Raw genomic sequence first — 22,254 nt, forward strand, 5'->3', positions numbered from 1 at the left:
GCGTATGCAAACAAAGGGCCCCATTTACAGCTAAGTGTCATTTCTCCATATCACCAAACAGAAGCTCTGAATAGGACACAGATGAATTAGGAGGTATTACCCAACATCCTTGAGTTTTCAGATTGAGGATTCAACAGAGGCTGAATGGGAGGTTTCATAACCCAAACTCATTGACCCCTCTGGCTTCAAGTGTATTGCCCCAAGCGAACCAATCACTCTGGCTCGCACTCTCCTCTTATGAAGGTGCCAGTTGGGATAATGTGTGTGAAATAGGCCCGCTCTGATGAAAAGACCCAGGTTTCATTTTCTCAAAGTGTAGAAACTCCGTTCTTTCCTTGTGTGTTGGGGGAACTATGCCATTAGAAACACTGAGTTCTAACAACAAAGTCGCTGAACTCTCTATGGGGAAACACTTAAAGGACTATAGAGATGATCGTCCCCATCAAATGGGTTAAAGATGCTCTACAGCAATTTTTTTTACATTTCCTGTTGAAAAACAATATCCCAAGTACACATACAGTAATGTACATACAGTTGAAGTCGGAAGTTTACATACACCTTAGCCAAATACATTTAAACTCAGTTTTTCACAATTCCTGACATTTAATCCTAGTAAAAATTCCCTGTCTTAGGTCAGTTAGCATCACCACTTTATTTTAAGAATGTGAAGTGTCAGAATAATAGTAGAGAGAATTATTTATTTCAGCTTTTATTTCTTTCATCACATTCCCAGTGGGTCAGAAATTTACATACACTCAATTAGTATTTGGTAGCATTGCCTTTAAATTGTTTAACTTGGGTCAAATATTTCGGGTAGCCTTCCACAAGCTTCCCACAATAGGTTGGGTGAATTTTGGCCCATTCCTCCTGACAGAGCTGGTGTAACTGAGTCAGGTTTGTAGGCCTCCTTGCTCGCATACACTTTTTCAGTTCTGCCCACAAATTTTCTATAGGATTGATGTCAGGGCTTTGTGATGGCCACTCCAATACCTTGACTTTGTTGTCCTTAAGCCATTTTGCCACAACTTTGGAAGTATGCTTGGGGTCATTGTTCATTTGGAAGACCCATTTGCGACCAAGCTTTAACTGATGTCTTGAGATGTTGCTTCAATATAGCCACATAATTTTCCTCCCTCATGATGCCATCTATTTTGTTAAGTGCACCAGTCCCTCCTGCAGCAAAGCACCCACCACAACATGATGCTGCCACCCCAGTGCTTCACGGTTGGGATGGTGTTCTTCAGCTTGCAAGCATCCCCCTTTTCCCTCCAAACATAATGATGGTCATTATGGCCAAATAGTTATATTTTTGTTTCATCAGACTAGAGGACATTTCTCCATAAAGTACGATCTTTGTCCCCATGTGCAGTTGCAAACCATAGTCTGGCTTTTTTATGGCGGTTTTGGAGCAGTGGCTTCTTCCTTGCTGAGCGACCTTTCAGGTTATGTTGATATAGGACTCGTTTTACTGTAGATATAGATACATTTGTACCTGTTTCCTTCAGCATCTTCACAAGGTCCTTTGCTGTTGTTCTGGGATTGATTTGCACTTCTCGCACCAAAGTCCGTTCATCTCTAGGAGACAGAACGCGTCTCCTTCCTGAGCGGTATGACGGCTGCGTGGTCCCATGGTGTTTATACTTGCGTACTATTGTTTGTACAGATGAACGTGGTACCTTCAGGCATTTGGAAATTGCTCCCAAGGATGAACCAGACTTGTGGAGGTCAACAATTTTTTCTGAGGTCTTGGCTGATTTCTTTTGATTTTCCCATGACGTCAAGCAAAGAGGCACTGAGTTTGAAGGTAGGCCTTGAAATACATCCATAGGTACACCTACAATTGACTCAAATTATGTCAATTAGCCTATCAGAAGCTTCTAAAGCCATGACATCATTTTCTGAAATTTTCCAAGCTGGCACAGTCAACTTAGTGTATGTAAACTTCTGACCCACTGGAATTGTGATACAGTGAATTGTAAGTGAAATAATCTGTCTGTAAACAATTGTTGGAAAAATTACTTGTGTCATGCACAAAGTTGATGTAATAACCAACTTGCCAAAACTATGTAAACGTCTGATTTCAACTGTACACTGAAGTATTTTGAGCAAAATGGTGTTGTTTTTTTACAACTGTTGACCATTCAAGGAGTTTCTCTTATGGGTTTACTCTGTTCATCCGCCACCCCTCTTGCTTGTGGGAACTATAGAGGAGCAAAGAAAACAGAAGAGGAAAGGCCCACCCCTCCCCACTAGTGCCATGTCATGTCATACCTGGACTACCTATTGAGATGGGCCTTTTGTTAGGTGAATCAGCTGAGGTGGAAAGGAGACTGGAGTGCATCTTTAAGGGGTGGTTAGAGGTTGTTTCAGGTGAGAGGTGGATGTGAGTTCAGAGACTTCCGAATGGTTCTGTGGAGGTAGGGTAGTATTTGGGGAAAAGGTGTGTGTTGGAGTTGGGCCAATGTTCTGAAGCTTAATGGTGGTTGAGTTATGTGAAAGTTGTGTTTGGGTTGTGTTGAGGTTGTGTGGGGATGTGGACCAGTGTTTTGAAGCTCAGTGGTGGGATTTGTGGTGGATGTGTGAAGTTTGTTTGAGCGATGTGTTGTGGGTGTGTGTGTGGGTGCACATGATTGTGCACGTGCGTGTGTGTGAGTGTGTGTGTGTGTGTGGGGGCAATGCTGGGCCAATGTTTTGAAGCCTTTTAGTGCCTTGCCTGGTAGTTGTGTGAAGGTTGTCAGAGCGTTGTGTGAAGGTTGACAGAGCGTTATGTGGGGGTTGGACTGGGTGTGTTTTGGCAGAGCCCGGGGCACCCTGCAGGATGTTCACCTTGCGACGGGGTGCAGGCCTCATTATCACAGCAGGACCTGGTCACATCAAAGAGCTGAGGAAAGGGCAAACATTCCACTGAAGTGCCACTGTCAGCAGGCCTGGCTACCCCCTACCAGCTTGACCAAGACCAGCAAGCGTGCTCACACACACACACACACACACACACACACACACACACACACACACACACACACACACACACACACACACACACACACACACACACACACACACACACACACACACACGTTTTTTTGTTACCTATATAACGTAATCGCCACTTATCATGTACGAGCCCAGGCAAACACAGTGGAAAACCCCACAATGAATGAGTCACACAACAGACTGCAGTTCTTCTTCCTGGCAGAGTTTATTTGAGAGTGAGAACACACAAACTCTCCCACACACCCACTTCACCTAAAATGTCAAGCAAAATTGTGATTGACCATCTAGGGATCTCCACAACACATTTTTTTATAGAGTAAAATCTAAAATCGAGTGTACATTTTTTCTAGTTGGCTACAATATCAGCTAAGATGACAGAAATACTGGTTTCTAATGAGTTTCTAATGAGGTGATGGAGAGAAATGGAACTCTAGAGACCTCTGGTCTGAATCGGGTAACCGGTAAAGCTGACAACAAGTACAAGTTGTGCACCCGAATCCGGCACCGCTCTTTATTTTTCTTATTGAATCAAACGGCAAGTCTTTTTTTCTCCTCGTCGATCCATTTTTAGCTACTACCCCACTGCTGCATGAACACACTGCATGGTATATCACTAGAAACCTTTTGGACTGCCGAGTTGCTACATTCGTGCCAAGTTATCGCCACATTCACAACAACGAACGCTAGCGAGCTAGGACCCTTGGAGAGGCACACAAATGAAAACGCAGCGCAAGCTAATGTTTAGCGCTCGCTAAAACCCAAGCCTGAGTCTTCATAACACAATAACAGAAGGGGTAAATGGAGAGAAAAGAGAGAAAAACACCACAGAATGATTGGGAGAAAAAGTGCTGAGAAAGTCAGCCTCATGCGCCACGTTTTAGAAATCAAGGAACAAGAGAGGATTTGCCTGCTACACCTAGATAGTGTCCCCCCCCCTGCTCTCAGCCAGGTATTCTGGGCATGAATGGCTGTCAGTTTGGATTTGGGAGCTCAGCGTTGAGGCGGGAGAATGGAGTCTGGCTGGAGTTGTGGGGGTCTTTGTGCCTGGCTCTACCTGTGGAGGAGAAAGCTGGAAGCAGCAGACAGCTGGCAGACCCCTCTCAGAGCGCTAGCTAGCTCCATGCTAACAAGTAACTAACATTTGATATTGAGAGCTGTAGGTAGTTAGCAGACCGCACTCAAAGCGCTAGCTGGCTCCATGCTAACTAGTAACTAACATGTGATATTGAGAGCTGTAGGCAGGTAGCAGACCGCACTCAAAGCGCTAGCTAGCTCCATGTTAACTAGTAACTAACATGTGATATTGAGAGCTGTAGGCAGGTAGCAGTTCCCCCTCAACACGCTAGCTTCATAATAACTCATACAGTAACACTAGCCTAACATCTCTAAGTATAGTGGTTCCCACTGTACTTGAGAAGAATAATGAGACCATAGGCCTTCTGGTTAAAATGAGGGGGTACTTCAGGGGTACTCTGGGGAGAGCAGAATTCAGTTGGTGGTACAATAACAGGTTTGGAACCACTGACTCAGTAGTCCTCTTTGACAGTGCTAACCAGCTTCATGCTAACTAGAAAACACAAGCCATTGAGGGAAAGGGTAGTTAGCTTAGCCATAGGGTCATGGACAAGGTGAGAGCCAGTGGGGGGGCAGATGGCGACAGGCTGGCGGGGAGTGAATGTTTACGAGGATGGTTTGAAACGGCACGCGTTGAGGAGAGGAGCGTGTATCAGGGGTGAGTGATTTGAATGGAAGCCGCTTGAGCTGGGGAGTGTACTGACCTAGTTTCACTTGTGCGCGTGCACGCGCGCGCACACACACACACACACACACACACACACACACACACACACACACACACACACACACACACACACACACACACACACACACACACACACACACACACAACCTTGGGGAAGTAAACACTCTGGCACAGTGGTAGGTATGGTATCTAAATTCAATGACAACAGAGCAACAGTGAGCCAACTGTGTGTATGCTAATATATATTTATATTACTAATCTAAAAAGGCAGTGAAATATGAGGTCCATACATATACTAATGTAGAAAAATGTGTTGTGTGCACACCTATTGTATATTAATGAATATTACATAAAAAATTATTTTGCTGACCAGCATTTTGCTCCTGTTTTAACCATAGCAACTCAGAGGATCCATTCTTCCCCAGAGTCATGACGCCTGTGTCCTAGCGATCTTACACGTGAACTTCTGACCCCATAGTCACATGATCAATGGCCTTTTCACCTCAGCGCACCTCTGCTTTTTGAAGACCAACGCCTCCTAGCCGTCTACTCCCACTGGCTAGGCAGCTAATAGCCAGGTAATGGACTTCAGCAGGCTATTGGATTACCTATAGTGAGTCATTTCAGCTTCATCGTCAAATATGAAGGATAAACTGACAGTCAGTCAACATTTTTTTTTTAAATGCATGTTTTGATAAAAATGTGGGTGTTTCTACATAAGGGGTTTTATACTACTATATATCTTACTCTCTAGCCCTGTATCAAGATATAGTATTGTAAGCCCAGTCATCGTTACTATAAGCCAAAGCATTCATCATTGTGGATCTGGTTACAAACCATTCTTGTCTTTTATAAAGTAAAGGACAGAAGTACAATAGGTCCGTCTAGCAGCCCAGCTGTTGTTTAGGTGCAACTCCTCATTTTTAAAGGATTAACCGGTGAGACACTAAACACCTGCTTTTCAGCCTGGAATTAGTCATTAAAACCCCACATTTTCAGCTTCTCTCTCTCTCACACACACACACACACACACACACACACACACACACACACACACACACACACACACACACACACACACACACACACACACACACACACACACACACACACACACACACACACACACGGCCAGTCTCCTCAGATCTGAATGAAAACAAAGCTATTCTAAAAGGCGTAATCCCTTCAGAACAAATGGCTATTCTCCACTCATGTATGACTAGGGCTGTGTCCTAAACGACTCCCTATCCTCTTTATAGTGTATTACTTTTTAACAAGGCCCCTGAGGCTCTGGTCAAAATTAGTGCACTATATTGGGAATAGGTTGCCATTTGCAATGCGCACGAGGGAACACTTCAGCCAGCCTTTCTAGGATCAACCCAATCACAAGAAAAGCTCCGCCCCTATTGGTTACTTTTGTGAGACGCTTTTGTAGAGACGTAAGGCAAACCAAAACAATGACCGCGTTAAAACATGGTCCCTAACAACGGTCGAACCTTTCTCTCGACCACCCCTTAAGAAATGGTAATCGTTTCACTTTGTCATGATATATTCCAATCCTGACTGTAAAGAAAGAAACTGCATGGGCCCAGGCCCAACACGTGTAGCTTCGAGAGCACCATTCATTCATCAGATACTACACTTGAAATAGATGCAGAATGACAACAAAATGAACACAACACAGTTATAATTCAATTCCGTTTTCTGTGGCTCTTGAAAATAATGGACTTGTACAGTATTTCCTTTGTGTATCAGAGTCTCATTTGAGACTTAGTGGGGGGTAGCTATGTTCCCATCAGTCCAATCGTCACTCTTTACACTACAGGGCCTATCTCGTATGAGCCAATCGTAGTGTCTCTCTTCCAGCATGGAGAGAGATAGCGTGAGATCAACAGAGATTCCCAATATGTAATTGTATTAAACCATTACAATGGTCAAAAGCTTCTGTGGTCTGAATATGGTCTATACACAGGAACACAAAGAGAACGCAACACTCTGGTGGGCGACTAGCCTAGCATTCGCTCACACCTCTTTCCAGATCTCCTGCCATGTCAGAGATATGAATTATCCAAAGCCAGGCTTGGTGCGCCGTGGACTTTTATGAAGTCAAAGAATCTCAGTGAAACGTCTATGAACCTGTCATATCCCATCATTTTTATAGCTGTCCATCTCTGTACAGAGAGAAGACCCTGTCTGTGTAGAGGGTTCACATGAAGGGTGGAGTGGGATTGAATAGCAATTGAAGCGTCCCTCTCTCCACCAAGGCGCCCACCTTGATTCCTATTTTCTTGGTGGAGGAAGAGGGGGATGAGGAGGAGGGATAGGAGGCGGTGGGGGGGGGGTCACTTGCTTTTTTTGTCCCCTTTCATCTCAAAGATAGGTGCGTGGTGGGGGCAGAGGGGATGAGGTTGGGGCTCTGGATCGATATGATATTTGGATGCATCGTTTGATGACGGGGAGCTCAAAGCCGAGCACGTCCCTCTGAAGTCTCTCCTGACGGGAGACATGAAAAGTCTCACCTGGTTCCCCGAGCGAAACGGAGGGTCTGTGTACTGAGGTCGGTAGATTGGGCAGACAGACAGACGCTACACCAACTGAGCCATTTCTTTCACTGTAGCTCCCTTCAATCTTCTCATTTTAGAGCTCAATCCTTGTCTCACGTTGCCTATTAATAATTATAAATCCAAACATATATGTTCCAATATTTTCAATACAGAATAGCAAGACTGTCAACACTTAGTTCCTAGTCAATCCAATCCGTTTCATTTAATCACCATTTAGGTTTGTCTTTATAAAACAATCAGCGTCATCATGTAATCACTGGTACCCCCACTCTAGAGCTGGGACGATAAACCGAAAATGATCGACACTGACCAAACCAACCACTTATCGTGGACATTTTGCTGATATTGTTCATTAGGATAAATAACCTCTAAGGCCCAACTAGAGAAATGTGTTAAATGCTAATATGGGTGATTGTTAAATGGGAGAATCGATAGCGACAACATCCAAAGTAGTAGTAAAAGCAGTTAAGGGTAATATAAAATGTCCAAAAATGACTTTGGTGTGCGTTAATGTTATACGCGCATCGTTCAATTGATCTTTCTCATGTGAATTCAGTCGATTTACCGTAATATGGATTTTTGTCCATATCGGCCCAGCTCTACTCCACTCCTTGTCTTAACACCAGTGTAAATCTAATGTCCTTAATGTGTGTGTGTGTGTGTATATCCCCAGGAGAAAATAACAGCCTTCCCTTCCATCACCACCAGACTAGCCCCAGATTAAAATGATGATCAAAGGAAATAGACGAGAGAGGAGGGAGGAGAGGAGAGAGGAGGGAGGAGAGGAGAGAGGAGGGAGGAGAGGAGGGAGGAGAGGAGGGAGGAGGGAGGAGAGGAGGGAGGAGGGAGGAGAGGAGAGAGGAGGGAGGAGAGGAGATAGGAGGGAGGAGAGGAGAGAGGAGAGAGGAGGGAGGAGGGAGGAGGGAGGAGAGGAGAGAGGAGGGAGGGGAGGAGAGAGGAGGGAGGAGAGGAGAGAGGAGGGAGGAGAGGAGGGAGGAGGGAGGGGAGGAGAGAGGAGAGGAGAGAGGAGAGGAGAGAGGAGGGAGGAGAGGAGGGAGGAGGGAGGAGAGGAGGGAGGAGAGGAGGGAGGAGGGAGGAGAGGAGGGAGGAGAGGAGGGAGGAGGGAGGAGAGGAGGGAGGAGAGGAGAGAGGAGGGAGGGAGGAGAGGAGGGAGGAGGGAGGAGAGGAGGGAGGAGGGAGGAGAGGAGGGAGGGGAGGAGGGAGGAGATGGGGAGGGAAGAGAGGAGAGAGGAGGGAGGAGAGGAGAGAAGAGGGAGGAGAGGAGGGAGGAGGGAGGAGAGGAGAGAGGAGGGAGGAGAGGAGAACAGAGTGTAGCTCATCAGATGAACAAACACACTCTTGCTGGATATCTTTATGGGTTTCATCACCCTGCATCAAGTGACTCTCCGCCGAGCACAGCCAAACAAAAGAGCTGTTTTCGTCTTCATGAGAAAGAGAGAATATCTTTCCCTTTAAATGAGGTCATCTGTTCCAATAATAGACGTCTGGTATATTGCGATGTTTGTCAATTCTAGTGGTTACAGAACACTAATCAGAATCAGGTAGCCATAATCACTTCAGAAGAGGCAAAGATTCACATCGTTTCAGCATCGTTCCCCAACAAAACATGACCCAGGAACCAAGACCTGCTGCTAAGTGCCGTGGTGTGGTGTGTGTTGCATACTGTAGCAGTGGTATGGCCCAGACCCATAGCAAGAGAGAGGAGAGAGAAAGAGAGAGGCACTAGTTCCATTCTACTCTGTTTTTCTCTTCTCTCTGTGACCCGCAGCCATGCAGACTATCTATCCAGCTGCGCTCCTCTCTCCAGCCACGGCAAATTGGGTGCCCGGGGTGCGAGCCTGGGCCAAGCCTGGCATTTGGGGGCCATCCGAGGCGCCGGGCATGAGGGGTAGAGATATGGCACTGATGGGGGACGGCGGGAGCAGCGGGTCGGTGGTGAGGGGGCGACACCAGGCACGAGCCCCAACACAAAGGGAACAGGGCTCGTTAGAGAGACGGAGCTAGCTAGCTAGAGCTCCACGGCAATCACTGCCTGCCTCTCTCCCCCTCCCTCTCTCCCTCCGCTCGCCTCAGTCATAAATATGGCTACATCTGCAAGTGTAATCACTCCATTGTGGCCCGATTTTCTGCTCTGCTGGACGGCGGCATGGCGGCCTGCTTTTCAGCACCTCTCCCTCGCTCTCCTTCCTTCCCTCCCCTGTCCGTGACCCAGTGGTGACTTCTCCTGGCTGGCTGGCGAAGGCCAGTCGGTGAGTCTCTGAGATTACAGACACGCAGTCAGTCACTCAGGTAACAGAGTTACTAATCTGGCCCTGTTGAATTACACATAATTGCCTCGGCACTGTGATTGATTTCAGCCCTGGAAAGGAAAAGACGACCCCCCCCCCTCTCCTCTCTTCCCCTCCGACATGCATACGCCCCTCCTCCCTCTCTCCCCTTCTCCGGCGCTCCAGCGTGAGCAGCAGCCAAGACTCTCCAGCTAGTAGGAGGCTTTGAAGAGATCAAAGCCGAGGCCGGGAGCAGTTGCGCACCCTGGGAATACGGATACGGGGAGGCTCTCTACTCCTCAGACCTATTTTCCAGCGTCACGTCGGATTGCAGCTGTATTGCATTTTGCCAGTTTTCTTAATGCTCTTGGTTTTTACTTTGACATCAGTGATTCCCCCCCCCCCCCCCCCCCCCGTAGGTTTCTTCAAAAACATGGGGGAGGAAAAAGAGAGGGAGTGGGGGAGGGGGTGGAGGAGAAAGAAGGCAGGAGAGAGGGGAAAGGGAAATGGGGGATGGAAAAGGAGGGAGAGAAAGAGATCTACGGCAGATTTTTTTCTTCACAACTCCATAATAGGGCCGTTGAAATGAGAAGGGGGGAGAATGCTGCATTTGTTTTCAATTCCGAGGCCGATATCAAAGGAGCGGCAAACTTTTATGGGTTTCCCAAAAATTAAAGACCATTCAAAGAGCTGTTTTTTTATTTCTTTTTACAGCCAAGACCACACAAAATGAATTGACAGAAAACCCCTCCTCCTGTCCACTCTAGTTCTGCAAGCTCCAACAGAAAGGAAAGGGGGATACCTAGTCAGTTGAATACATTTTGAATGCATTCAACTGAAATGTGTCTTCCGCAGTGTGTGTGCGCACGCGCTCGTTCGCTCTCACACTCCAGCCAGTATATGTACAGTATATGTTGGAAATAGTTAAGAGGGGACAAAAAAAATGACGCAGTCGATGTGCGCTAGCAAAAACAAAAGAAAAGAAGTGGAGGAAAACAGAGTTATATCCATCTATCCATTTAACAGCTTGGTTAATAAAGCCTGGTGATGAGGCAAGACGAGCAGCACGGACCCCTTTGTACAGTAACTATACCGGCCCTATACCCAACCTTCTACACTGAGGAGCATTCATCTTCCAGCGCTGTCAGACACACACACACACACACACACACACACACAGAGCATGTGAGTCTCTTTAGCTCTCACACCCACCACAGCACACACAAAGAAATAACGAGCATCTGAAAAATATAAAGGAGGAAAAAAAACAAGAGTAACTTGACGGTAACAGAGCGACTATTGATCAAGACCGTCACACAAGGACAAGCCAGGGCTGTTTGCTGGTTCTCTCTGTGTTTCACCCCTGCAGCTCCCACTGTCCCGGTCACAGTTACTGCCTGAACTACATGGTACAAAGCACCAAATATAGACCTGGTTATCACTAAACTAAAAAAAGGGATGATTTTATGATAATGTTACGACAGCGAGGAACTATTTGGGGACTAAATAAAAGTAATGGCATCAAAAGGGTTTCAGCTACACCACTTCAAAAGCCTCCCCATTCATCTCCAGTTGAAGTGCGTCAATGTGGGAAAACAACAGTGTTTTGCTTGGCGTCTTGGCTTTGTGGTGGAGCCAGTCTTATCAGCAGTGTTTAGGTGGTGGAGGGAGGCTAGGAGTCGGGCTCCGGTCCCTGTGTGCCAAACTGAGCTCCCACAGAGTGGCTTCAATAGGAGCCACGCAGCCTGGGGAGTGGAGGGACTTTCACCGGGGGCCCTTCTGCGGGCCCGGGAGTCAAAACAACAAGCTGGAGTGACGACAACCGACTCCACACGGAGACAAAATAAAAAGCCACTATCCTGTCTAACCCTCCACTCCCACCCACCCAACCCCCCCACCTCAACTCAAGCACACGCCTGTCCCCTCCTTTCAGTATCCCCTGGTGGTCATGAGGCAGGCGGTGAGGAGTGAAGCCCCACTCAGCAGGTGCTGTGGCTGGGGCCCGGCCTCGCCAGTGCAGGCTGGCTCCATGGAGCAGAGACGGGCTATCTTTCCCTCAGTAGGATGGATGAACGAGGGAGAAGAGAGGAGGGCGTTTTACCATATTCCCACAATGCACTGTTACACGTTTCGTCAAATCAAGTCAAAAAACATGACACACTGTCCATATAGTCAAAACATGAGCGACCAACATACACAGTCACACAGTCCGTCAGCGTCGTAACACAAATTCACACCACATTATGCGAACACTTGGTGCATCCTTGCCGGGACTTATTTTGTCTTCTCATCTTACAGGGAGAGAAAGAAAAAAAAACACCAGTCGTTTCAATTTAGGGAGAGGATAATTCCTCCCAGCTCCACTTAACAAGATGAAAGACTTTGATAAGGGGATTGCAACCACATGGAATCATTACCGTGGAGGGAACGCCATATGGAATAAATGTGTCGGCCAGCCTCCTCGCCATGTACCATACAGTACAGTAGTTTGACGCACGCTCCGTGTCAATGATACTGTTCATAAAGATCTGAGACGCAGGAGCACACAAAGGATGAGAGGATGCTGGAGCTTTCTGTGAGGTCTACACAGTGTGACACACACACAGACACACACACACACACACACACACACACACACACCCTGCTCTTCGTCAGACCTGCACAGCAGATGACATCAATGCTGCAATGATCCTCTGATGGTCCTTGAAATTTACCCCCCCCCCTCCCCCTCCCCCAAAATGTTAAAAAAAAACTGTCAAATGATTTACTGTTTTCAAAATGTCATATTTGGTCACAAAATATAGTAATATTGTTTGTAGGCCAATTTTAGTCAACGACATCCAGCGGCAGACTCATGCATCAAATAGATCCCAGCTGCTTCACAAATCACAACTAAACGCTCTGCTCGATTCAGCGCCTCAAACCGCTTTACAACCCCGCAGTCGTGGATAAAGAACTACACATGGCGCCGCACGTTGTCGCAGACTACACTGCGCGTGGACATGAAGGGCTCCTGGGAAATGTAGTATTCTCATAACAGGGATCGGTGCTGAATGGGGCCAGGGTTTGAGAACGTGAGGACAGATACGCATGGCACTGGGGGTGACGAGGGGTATGTCTCAAATGGCACCCTATTATTAGTGCGCTACTTTTGACTAGTCCTATGGGGCCTGGTCTAAAGTAGTGCACTATATAGGGAATAGGGTTCCATTTGGGACGTACGCGAGAAAAGGGGAGCGCGGTAAATCCCGTTAGGTAAGCCCGGGTTAGTGATTCCACACCGTCGCGCAATGCCGCCAAGGAGATCCGTCACGTTCTCGCTGACATCAAAGGGGAACCGCAGTCTCCCCCCACGGGCTCTCACACACCACAAGGACCCGCCACCGAGGGGGAAGACAGGGGGAGGGAGGTATGGCCTGGGAGGAGCAGCAAATGGTTCCCTCAGCTCGCTGCACACCAAAAGCCCAGCTTAAAATCAGCTATGGCGATTCCATCTTCACCGACTGCTGTACTGACAGGCTGGAGACTGGATGCTTGGAGATCCTCGACTTACACTCGGAACGAGGTAGTGGATTCAAAGTTATAGTTATAAATGAAGGTAGTGTGTGAAAATGGCTTCCACCGTTACAGGCTTGGTGGTTCCAAGTTAAAAGTTGCCATGCTCAAATTCAGATGTTTGATGAGAAGGTGACAGAAGTTTCAACTATGACTGGATCCAGAGAGGAGCATTCTATTAAAACCACAGTGATCCTGAAGCTATACATCTGATACAACGACTCAAATAGCATTTCTCATTGACTCCAGTGCACAAGTTCTACATACACGTTCTACAGTCAGAAAACACAGGGGTCGAGTTAACGCACATACAGGAATGTGTTAGCTCGCTAAGTCCTAGATTTTATCCAGAGAGACGTGAGAGCTCGATTCCAAGCTGCCAGCCCATCCAGACATCGAGCGTGGTCTTCACAAAGACTTAACAGAGGCCAGAGTAGGGAACACAATCCCCCGTCTCTTCCCAGAGTTCTGTACGGTCTGGCCCTCTGGCCATGGGAGCTGGAAATATGAGCCATCTCACACGCACAGTCACTTTAAATAATCCAATATGCAACAGTCAAACCTCACACGACCCTACTTCTGAAGACTCGAAGAACACACACACACACACACACACACACACACACACACACACACACACACACACACACACACACACACACACAAGAACATGTCACTACAGTTCTCACTGACACCAATATACAGTATAACCGTAGATAACACTTTAAACAGAATAGTAAATGTATTTACTTCACTAGGCTGCTGGGTAGACTAAATAGTGGCAGGCAGGGTTTTCAATGGATTCCTCTGGAACAAACAACACCAACCAAGAGCCAACAAATACTGCTACAAAGTGTAAACTCTTTATTGACAATGTCATGAGCAAGTAGAAAACCCTAATATGACACAACCCTCACTTTCTCTGTTATAATAAAGATCAGAATAATAATAATAATAATAATAATAATAATAATAATGAAGCATTCATTTTCATTTCACCATGTAAGCTTTAGACCTGGGGTGGCAGGTAGCCTAGTGGTTAGAGTGTTGGGCCAGTAACCGAAAGGTTGCTAGATTGAATCCCCGAGCTGACAAGGTAAAAATATGTTGTTCTGCCCCTGAACAAGGCAGTTAACCCAATGTTCCCCGGTAGGCTGTCATTGTAAATAAGAATTTGTTCTTAACTGACTTGCCTGGTTAAATAAAGTAAATAAATAAAAAAAGACCTCAACTGCACTCTAAACCTGGACAACCACCTCCAGAGATGAAGGGATATCTGAGATCCTCTCGTCCTTCCACAGAACTTTATTGAATCGGCTACACAGAGACAATCTCCATACGTGCTACTGGTCGTGGTGACTCCACCACACTAACCCTATGCGTAGCTGAACTACTCAAACCCTCCAAACCAAGGACATCCATTCCTTCTCCTTTTAAAGATCTAGCACAACTCCTTAGAGGTCCTACAGCTCACGCCTTGCTTCCCTCCCAACAATCTGCTGACAATCAGCAACTCTGAACAGCTCTGTCAGTTGGGCCTCATGCACAGGAATGCCATGGCCAATGAAAATCAATCTAAACTGGAGAGGGGGATGGAGGGAGGGAGGAGGGAAGAAAGGGAGAGAACGTGGCTTTGATCTGGGTGAAAACTGATCCTAGGCCTGCAGATACTGTGGCTGCGGTGGCCGGCAGGCTTGATACAACAGCCAGGCAGCACATACACATTTCACATCCAGCCAATCAACAGTCAGGCAGCACATACACATTTCACATCCAGCCAATCAACAGTCAGGCAGCACGTACACATTACACATTTCACATCCAGCCAATCAACAGTCAGGCAGCACACACATTTCACATCCAGCCAATCAACAGTCAGGCAGCACATACACATTTCACATCCAGCCAATCAACAGTCAGGCAGCACATACACATTACACATTTCACATCCAGCCAATCAACAGCCAGGCAGCACATACACATTACACATTTCACATCCTGCCAATCAACAGCCAGGCAGCACATACACATTTCCCATCAAACTAGAAGAGAAAGAAGAGAGGACTTGTGTTCCAACTTCCATGACTGCACCGCCACCAACCGTATCCATTTTATTGGATAAGTGAGAGAAACGTACATAAAATTGACTAACGATTTATTGAAGATGGGAACATTTGGCAAAACAAAAAGCGGGCGGCGGCCACAGTGAATGAAATGAGTGTTTAAAACGGTCCAGGCAGCGAGCGGAGGGGCCAAATAACAAGAGCAATTTCTTTATTTAAAGAAGGTTGGATGGAAGCCCCTCAGTACTTGAGAAGTTATCCATTCCATAAGTATGCAAAACAATTATATTGGAGCGGAAAATTGTCTGAAGAAATATCTACGGTCAGAGGACTCCTACACAAGAGCAAAGTGGGTACCGCTGCCACGAGATCAGAACACCATTCACTTTGTATTGTCAGCCATATTCACACAGTCGCTACACAGACTTCAAACCCTTCAAGTGAATTTCATGATGAAACCAACTCAGACACACAGGCAGACATAAAGCCAGAGTCTTTGGTCCTTGAACAATACGTGTAAGTCTGTGTCCTCTAGTCTATGTGCTAGCAGGGTGCAGGGACAGGCTTTGGGAGGCACCGAGCCATAGCGAGACTGGGTGTATTCACCACACACACACGCACGCACGCACGCACGCACGCACACACACACACACACACACACACACACGCACACGCGCACACACACACACACACGCACACACATACACGCACGCACACGCGCACACACACGCACACACACACACACACACACACACACACACACACACACACACACACACACTAAACAGGATTAGGGTGGACAGCTGCTGGCATGCCCTGGCGTTTTGCGTCTGTCTTGCTGGTAATGTTCAAAAAGGGACAGACACAGGAAGCCAGCCACCAGGCCTACAGCCTGAAATGTATACTGTTATGTTATAGGGACTACAAGCATGGTGACATACGGCAACCCTGGCTATTTCCCTCTTCAAATGGGATGTTGCCGTTAGGCCTCCGCGACCATGGCAGCGTAATCGGTGGGCTTACAGTCGATATGTAAACAGACATTGATTAAGTTAACAAGACGTGAGAAATAATACATACTGTAAATGTCGTTAATCTGCTGGAAAGTATGAGGCATGTGGGGGAGACTAGATCACGTGGTTGCCAAGGGAACAGATCATCACAACATTACTGGGGCGTGTTATATACGGCTATCACAAACCGGCTACATCACACTAGGAAGGCGGTCGAAGAGAGGAAAAGAACATTCTAGAGTTGAAAAGATGGTAGAAAAGATGAATGGAAATGTCCATATACAGGTATATTTGAAAAGAAATCGCCGTTTAAGCAAGCTCTTTTTAGGGGTGTAGACCTGGTTAAGTCTTTAAGGTCGAATCAAACTTGACGCAGTGAAAATGCACTAGACACAAACTGGGCTAGCTAGCTTGACAGACTGGTGGAAGTGATTGATTGATGGAGGTATAGTGTAACTAGACTCACCGTTCTGGGCATGGGCGGCGACAGGGAGCCGTTGTTCATGTAGGAGTCGTTGTTCATATTAGTCATCATGATGTAACCTGGGTATCCAGAGTACGGATGACCTTTGTTGTACATGTCTAGGTGTTTCCCTGGAAACGGGCCCAAGAGACAGAAAAGTGTGAACTTGAGGCTTGGTGCAAATCGTACATTTACGATCATTAATGGAAGATGTTTTAGAGAACTTGAGTCAAGCACATTCATCTCCATTAGGATTTGGGCCTTTTTATAGAATAGCATCTCTAAGCAAACAGTCTGATCAAGTAACATAACAGCAATGTTCACCGCCATCATAACTTCAGCAGTTCGGAGTCATTGGGAAAATCTCCTGGAGTTTATAGCCTATTAATACATGCATGTGAATAGTCATCGCCAAGTTACAGTCTCTAACAACACTGGGTCCACCTGGCACTATCACCATCGCATCATCGCTCCATGCATGCCTCTTGATGGCGTAATGATATCGCTGTCGACCGCTGTGATCCGGCACCCCCCGTTTCACCAGTCTTTTGTCTCTCGTGTCTTGGAGAAAGGGGAGAGGGGGGCTGTACCATACAGAGTAACAATGGCGTCCCTCCGTGCCAATTAGCGTCAATTAGGAGGAACATACAGACTGTGTCAAAACAAGAGACGCCCCTACTGTTCCCCACGCCTCTGACCTAAAGAGAGAGCATTTGTTCGGGTCCGTCCCCCTGCCTGAATAGAAACTCGCGACAAACTATTTGGTGGCTATTGGTTGTCGCTTTCTGGGGGGGGGGGGTTGGTGTATGTGTCTGGTAGATTGATAGCAACATGGGCTTGTTGTGGGGAAAGGGAGTGTTTGGTTTGAGGGGGTCCTATTCAGGGCTGCTGGGGGAACAAAGAAGAGCCACTCTTAACAGAACATAGGTCCAGTGATGACCCGCAGCTCTATCTGGGGTCAGAATACAGCCTGGACCAAATAAAGACGTCAAATGAGCCTGGTGCTGTCGCGCAGCAGCACGACGTTGTACAGGACACAGAGAGACAGAGAGAGATACAGCGACAGAGAGTGTGTGTACAAAATTAGCCAAGGAGAATATTAAGCGTCACTCACTAGTTTCTGATGACCAGGCAAGGGGCCGCAGCCATTGGGATTATTCAACAATTCTCTGCATAAATAATAACATTTCCCACGGACCACAAAATACTTACATATATATAACTTTTTTTCCATTCAGTTTCTACATGTCCTGAATAGAATCAATTCAGATATCATCTCTGCATCAGAATGAACTGGGGTCAGATAGGAAAAAGGACCATAGTGTGACTGATCGGTTCTGAACAGAAAATGAAGTGGGTAGAAGCTTTTCCAGTCTACCATCTTTCTTTCCTTTAAAAATAAAAATGTAATAAAAATCGCTCAATAATTAAGCCTCCAGAAACTGATTTTAATATTGTACCGTTATCTTGGCTCGATGTGACCTATATATAACTGCAGATCTCTAAAACATGCGGATAACTGACAGGATCATATTTAATGTGATGTGTGTCACTTACCATCGTCGTGATGGTCTCTGTGTTTTTCATGATATGAGTCTTGGGATATTTGGGATTGTCTAGTTCCCTGTGAGAGACGGAGACAGAAATTAGGTTATTAAATTCGTAAAAAAATCACCAACACACACACACACACACACACACACACACGCTGCTATGGCCTGTTCTTTCAGCTTGTCCCCGGATTTAAGAACACATACACGGTGAGGCGAGCGCGTTGGGGAGAGAAGGGTTGACGGAGCGGTCTGTATCAACCCCTCAACGAGCCACTTAATTAAGCTGTATGTCCTTAAGGAGCTTAAAATTAACTTGCATCAGTCTGCTTTCATTTTCACCAACCAATTTAACCAAAAGCTACAACCAAATTCAAAATCAAATGATGCTTTCCAATACAAACGTGCTCTGCACAAAATAACTGCGACAATAGAGAAGAGGGGGTGATGTTTACTGTGTAGTCGACTGCTTTTCCAAAATACCGTGAACCCCTTCACATGCATCTCCTTTCCCCATCCCCCCTCGAATGGGAACGCGTAGAAAGACCTCCTTTTGGAGTTCACTTCCCCGAGGGTGGCTTCCAGCAGAGTCACGGAACAACACTGGATTCTCAATTAACATTCAACCTCCGTCTTATTTGCGTCTGTGACAGCTGTAACTATATGAGCTCGGCCCAAAGTCAGTAGGTACCCTAATTCCATTAACACAGGTTAATGACAAATGGCAACAACTAATTGCGCTAGGTTTACCTTTGTATACATACAGCATCCAGAGCTAGAGACTTAGTAACAGCTGCCTAGCCCAGATTAAAAAAAAGATATATTCAGGCACAAAGTTAAACTTACTATTGAATATGAAACTCACTGCACCGAGGAGGAATGTGACAATCACAGTCTAAAACGATGTAAGCTACACTTGTTACAGCTCTGATAAATGCATTAGATACATGATTGAGATAAAGGAATGACAGATGATTTAAATGCATAAGAAATGTGAACAAAACAGCTACCAGCATTACCTTCAAACCTGTACTGTGGCAGTGACATTTCTTTCATATTTCAAATACGAATACAATCTATATCAAAACTAAATATTTCCATTAATACCCCCCCCCCCCCCCCCCAATTTAATTCCTTCCTTTAACAATGTGTTGTCTCTCCATGAAATGGCCATAATCTCCACAAAACATGCAGAAATGTGTTCGCTTTATTTCCCATTGGGAGCATGAGTGTCACTGGAATCTAGAGGTGCTACATTTTGTAAGGTGACGTTTTCATTCGAAGATCATTTCATCTGGATTTCCCTTTGGAAAAAAAAACATTTGTTTTATATCAAATACGAATTTGATAATATTTTATATTATTCATAGTTTACATTATCCAACCTGGTGAAACACAGTTTAATTAAATCACCTAACCCATAGCAATATTGATATTGTTACTGTAATAATTAGAAGTAGGCATACTTTTTTTTTTTTTATCAAGACAATGATTGTTATACTAATAATATTTCTACTAATAATAATAACTATAATTATAATAATAATTCAATAGGGCTAATTTAATATTGCAATAGGCCTAACAAAATAATTCAAAATGTATTCACGAATTCATAACCTACTGTGTAATATTTAATTTAAAATATCAAATAACCTCGTAAAAACTGTACAACAGTTCTCTGAATTGTGTACAAATATTATCTCACATGAAATTGTTCTGTACGTTTTGACCTTTGGTATAATTCGTCAACAATGTTTTGAAAAGCTCTGCAGCCACGTGCAGCAGATTTATTTATGTGCCTCTGTTTCCAACTGATTACAAACAGAACATGGCTACTATTTACAGATAGAAAAATAGTCATATTATACACATATAATATTAGGCTACACATCACCTTGTTGATTATAACAAAACCAAACATAGTTTGGGCACATATCCAGTCATTTTATCAGCTTTTCAGCTTTTATCAACTTTCATAAAATGTCCAACTGACTCCCCTGAAATGGGGGCTATTATTTAGGGACAGGTAAACTTGAATGAATATGTTGTCGTTAGAAATTTGATGGACATTTATTTAGGCTAGCCTATATAAAAGCTTGGCAACATGTAACACTAGACTTAAGTACAAGAGAGGAAATACTTACATCATGGTTGCTGTTTGGACTCGTCTCTGACTCATTTACTAAAGATGACTTGATATCTGCCAAGTCTCCCTCGTCTTCCTCTGAGTGACTGAGTTCTGCGAATATTTGTTCTTGGTCTCCCTCATCCTTGAACGGAATCATTTCGTCGGTGGCACAAAGCTCAGGGTCCCCGCCACCACCACCGCCTGCAAGTTGTGGCATTTTGATTCAGTCGAAGTACTCGCACTGTCCAAATTGGAGGAACTATCGAAATCCCCAAAAGGAAACCAAAAATGTTCCTCGAAGCGGCTTGAAGTGTTGCGCTCGGAACCCTGGAGGAAACTGCGTGCGATCACGTTTTTTGTTTGAGCTAAATTAACAGGAGATCCTTTTTGTCGTTGTTTTTCGAAGTATTATGGATTCTTACAATGATTCAGATTCTAAATATCCGAAATTGAAGATGTTATGGGCAAAAAGCGGATGTGTAGTGCACGCTCAACCCGCGGCACTCGCCAGTTCGGCTCTTTAAAATGTCAGAAGTCAAAACCTCATCACGAGAGTCAGATGTGCCGTCAGATTTGGCGGAGGAGGGCACACACCCGGGAGCTCCGCTAACGGTCAAAGCGCATGGAGAAAAAAAAACTTCTGCTTATATTTCCTCGTTCTGGGGTCCTGTGAGAGTTGCAGTCCTTTCGTGGAGAAAAATAATAATAAGGAAAAACAGAATTAAAAAAATGCGTCTCTGAATCTCGTGCAGCCTGTTTGCCACAAGTAGAACACTATTTATTTTCCCCACCTAAACAATACTGCGTATCTATCCCTATTAAAATGAACATACATCCTTGAACTGAATAACGGCTAAATGAAACGTAATAAACGATATAAAAGATCGAGGAGTGCGTTATAAACCGATACAAACTGGAGCTCCGTAAGTAATGTAGCTCTCCTTCCCGGTTCTGTCTCTTCTCTCTCTGCCTTCTCCCTCGCAGCGACTGGGAGGATCGAGATGAAAGGGAAGCCGCCGCTGTGATTGACACCACACCGATTGATAGTCCTAAGAGAGCGAGGGGTACGGAGATTTATACATACTGTAGCTCACAACAAATGGGTAGACAGGGAAGGAGTGAGGGCGGGTCGAAGTGGTGATGAAGCTGACGCCAATGCATATGATAGACTAGGGCCTAAGAGGCTATAATAGACAGATTCACTACTATGACGTTAAAACAATAACAAAGAGCAAAGGGTGACGTTTGGATACACAGAATTACTGTTGGATGGTGACCACGGTGGACTATGTGATTGAGGATAACTAATTCAAATGACATGGCAATGCATCACCTTTCTCCTACTTTTTATGTAAATATTCTAGGGAGCACATGTATATCATAAACAGACTATATATTTAATACTATGTGTATTTTAAGGTGGTTTAATTCGTGCGCAAAGTTCCTGAATCCATGATTTTAAAAAGCATGTTGTCACAAAGAATATTACAGTCGAATCAATAGTACCGTTGGTTTGTTTGTTTGCTCAAAATAGTCTATATAGTAGCCTCGGCTATTTCCTAAAGTAGTCAATTGGTATTTTAAAGTACTTTGATAAACCAAACGTTTGTGTTTGGTCCACTAATCAGAGCGGTGAGTGAGAGGGCGTGCATAATTGATAGAAAATCGACTAATTTGGCTAAATTGGGGTCCATTGTTGTCGGATGTTCTTTCAATTACTTGGAACCTAATAGTACATTTGAAATATGTTACATAATGTTATCTCATATGAGATTTTCCAATCAACAAAACAATATTTTCACCCACTCACAAAACAAGACAACTCTTTCTCCCTTACTTTGAGTTTAATAGATTGTCCCGTGACACATTTAGCC

At 45.2% G+C, this 22,254-nt stretch overlaps 1 protein-coding gene across 4 annotated transcripts in view; it reads right to left on the reverse strand.

The window, feature by feature from the left end:
• The window catches only part of LOC106602294 (lymphoid enhancer-binding factor 1), a 60,777-nt gene extending 39,266 nt beyond the window's left edge, over window positions 1-21,511 (reverse strand). For 2 of the 4 annotated variants that reach the window (XM_045716482.2, XM_045716481.2), the window contains exons 1-3: window positions 20,397-21,511; window positions 18,260-18,326; window positions 16,706-16,833 (exon numbers count right to left, since the gene is read on the reverse strand). In XM_045716482.2, the coding sequence (XP_045572438.1) occupies window positions 16,706-16,833; window positions 18,260-18,326; window positions 20,397-20,597 (396 nt within the window). In that variant the 5' untranslated portion in view covers window positions 20,598-21,511. The remainder of the gene's footprint in view (window positions 1-16,705; window positions 16,834-18,259; window positions 18,327-20,396) is intronic. The other 2 variants (XM_045716485.2, XM_045716476.2) reach the window with 1 other exon arrangement.
• Window positions 21,512-22,254: the final 743 nt, after the last annotated feature.

This window comes from Salmo salar, chromosome 04, assembly GCF_965601325.2.
Source record: "Salmo salar chromosome 04, fSalSal1, whole genome shotgun sequence".
NCBI lineage: Eukaryota > Metazoa > Chordata > Actinopteri > Salmoniformes > Salmonidae > Salmo > Salmo salar.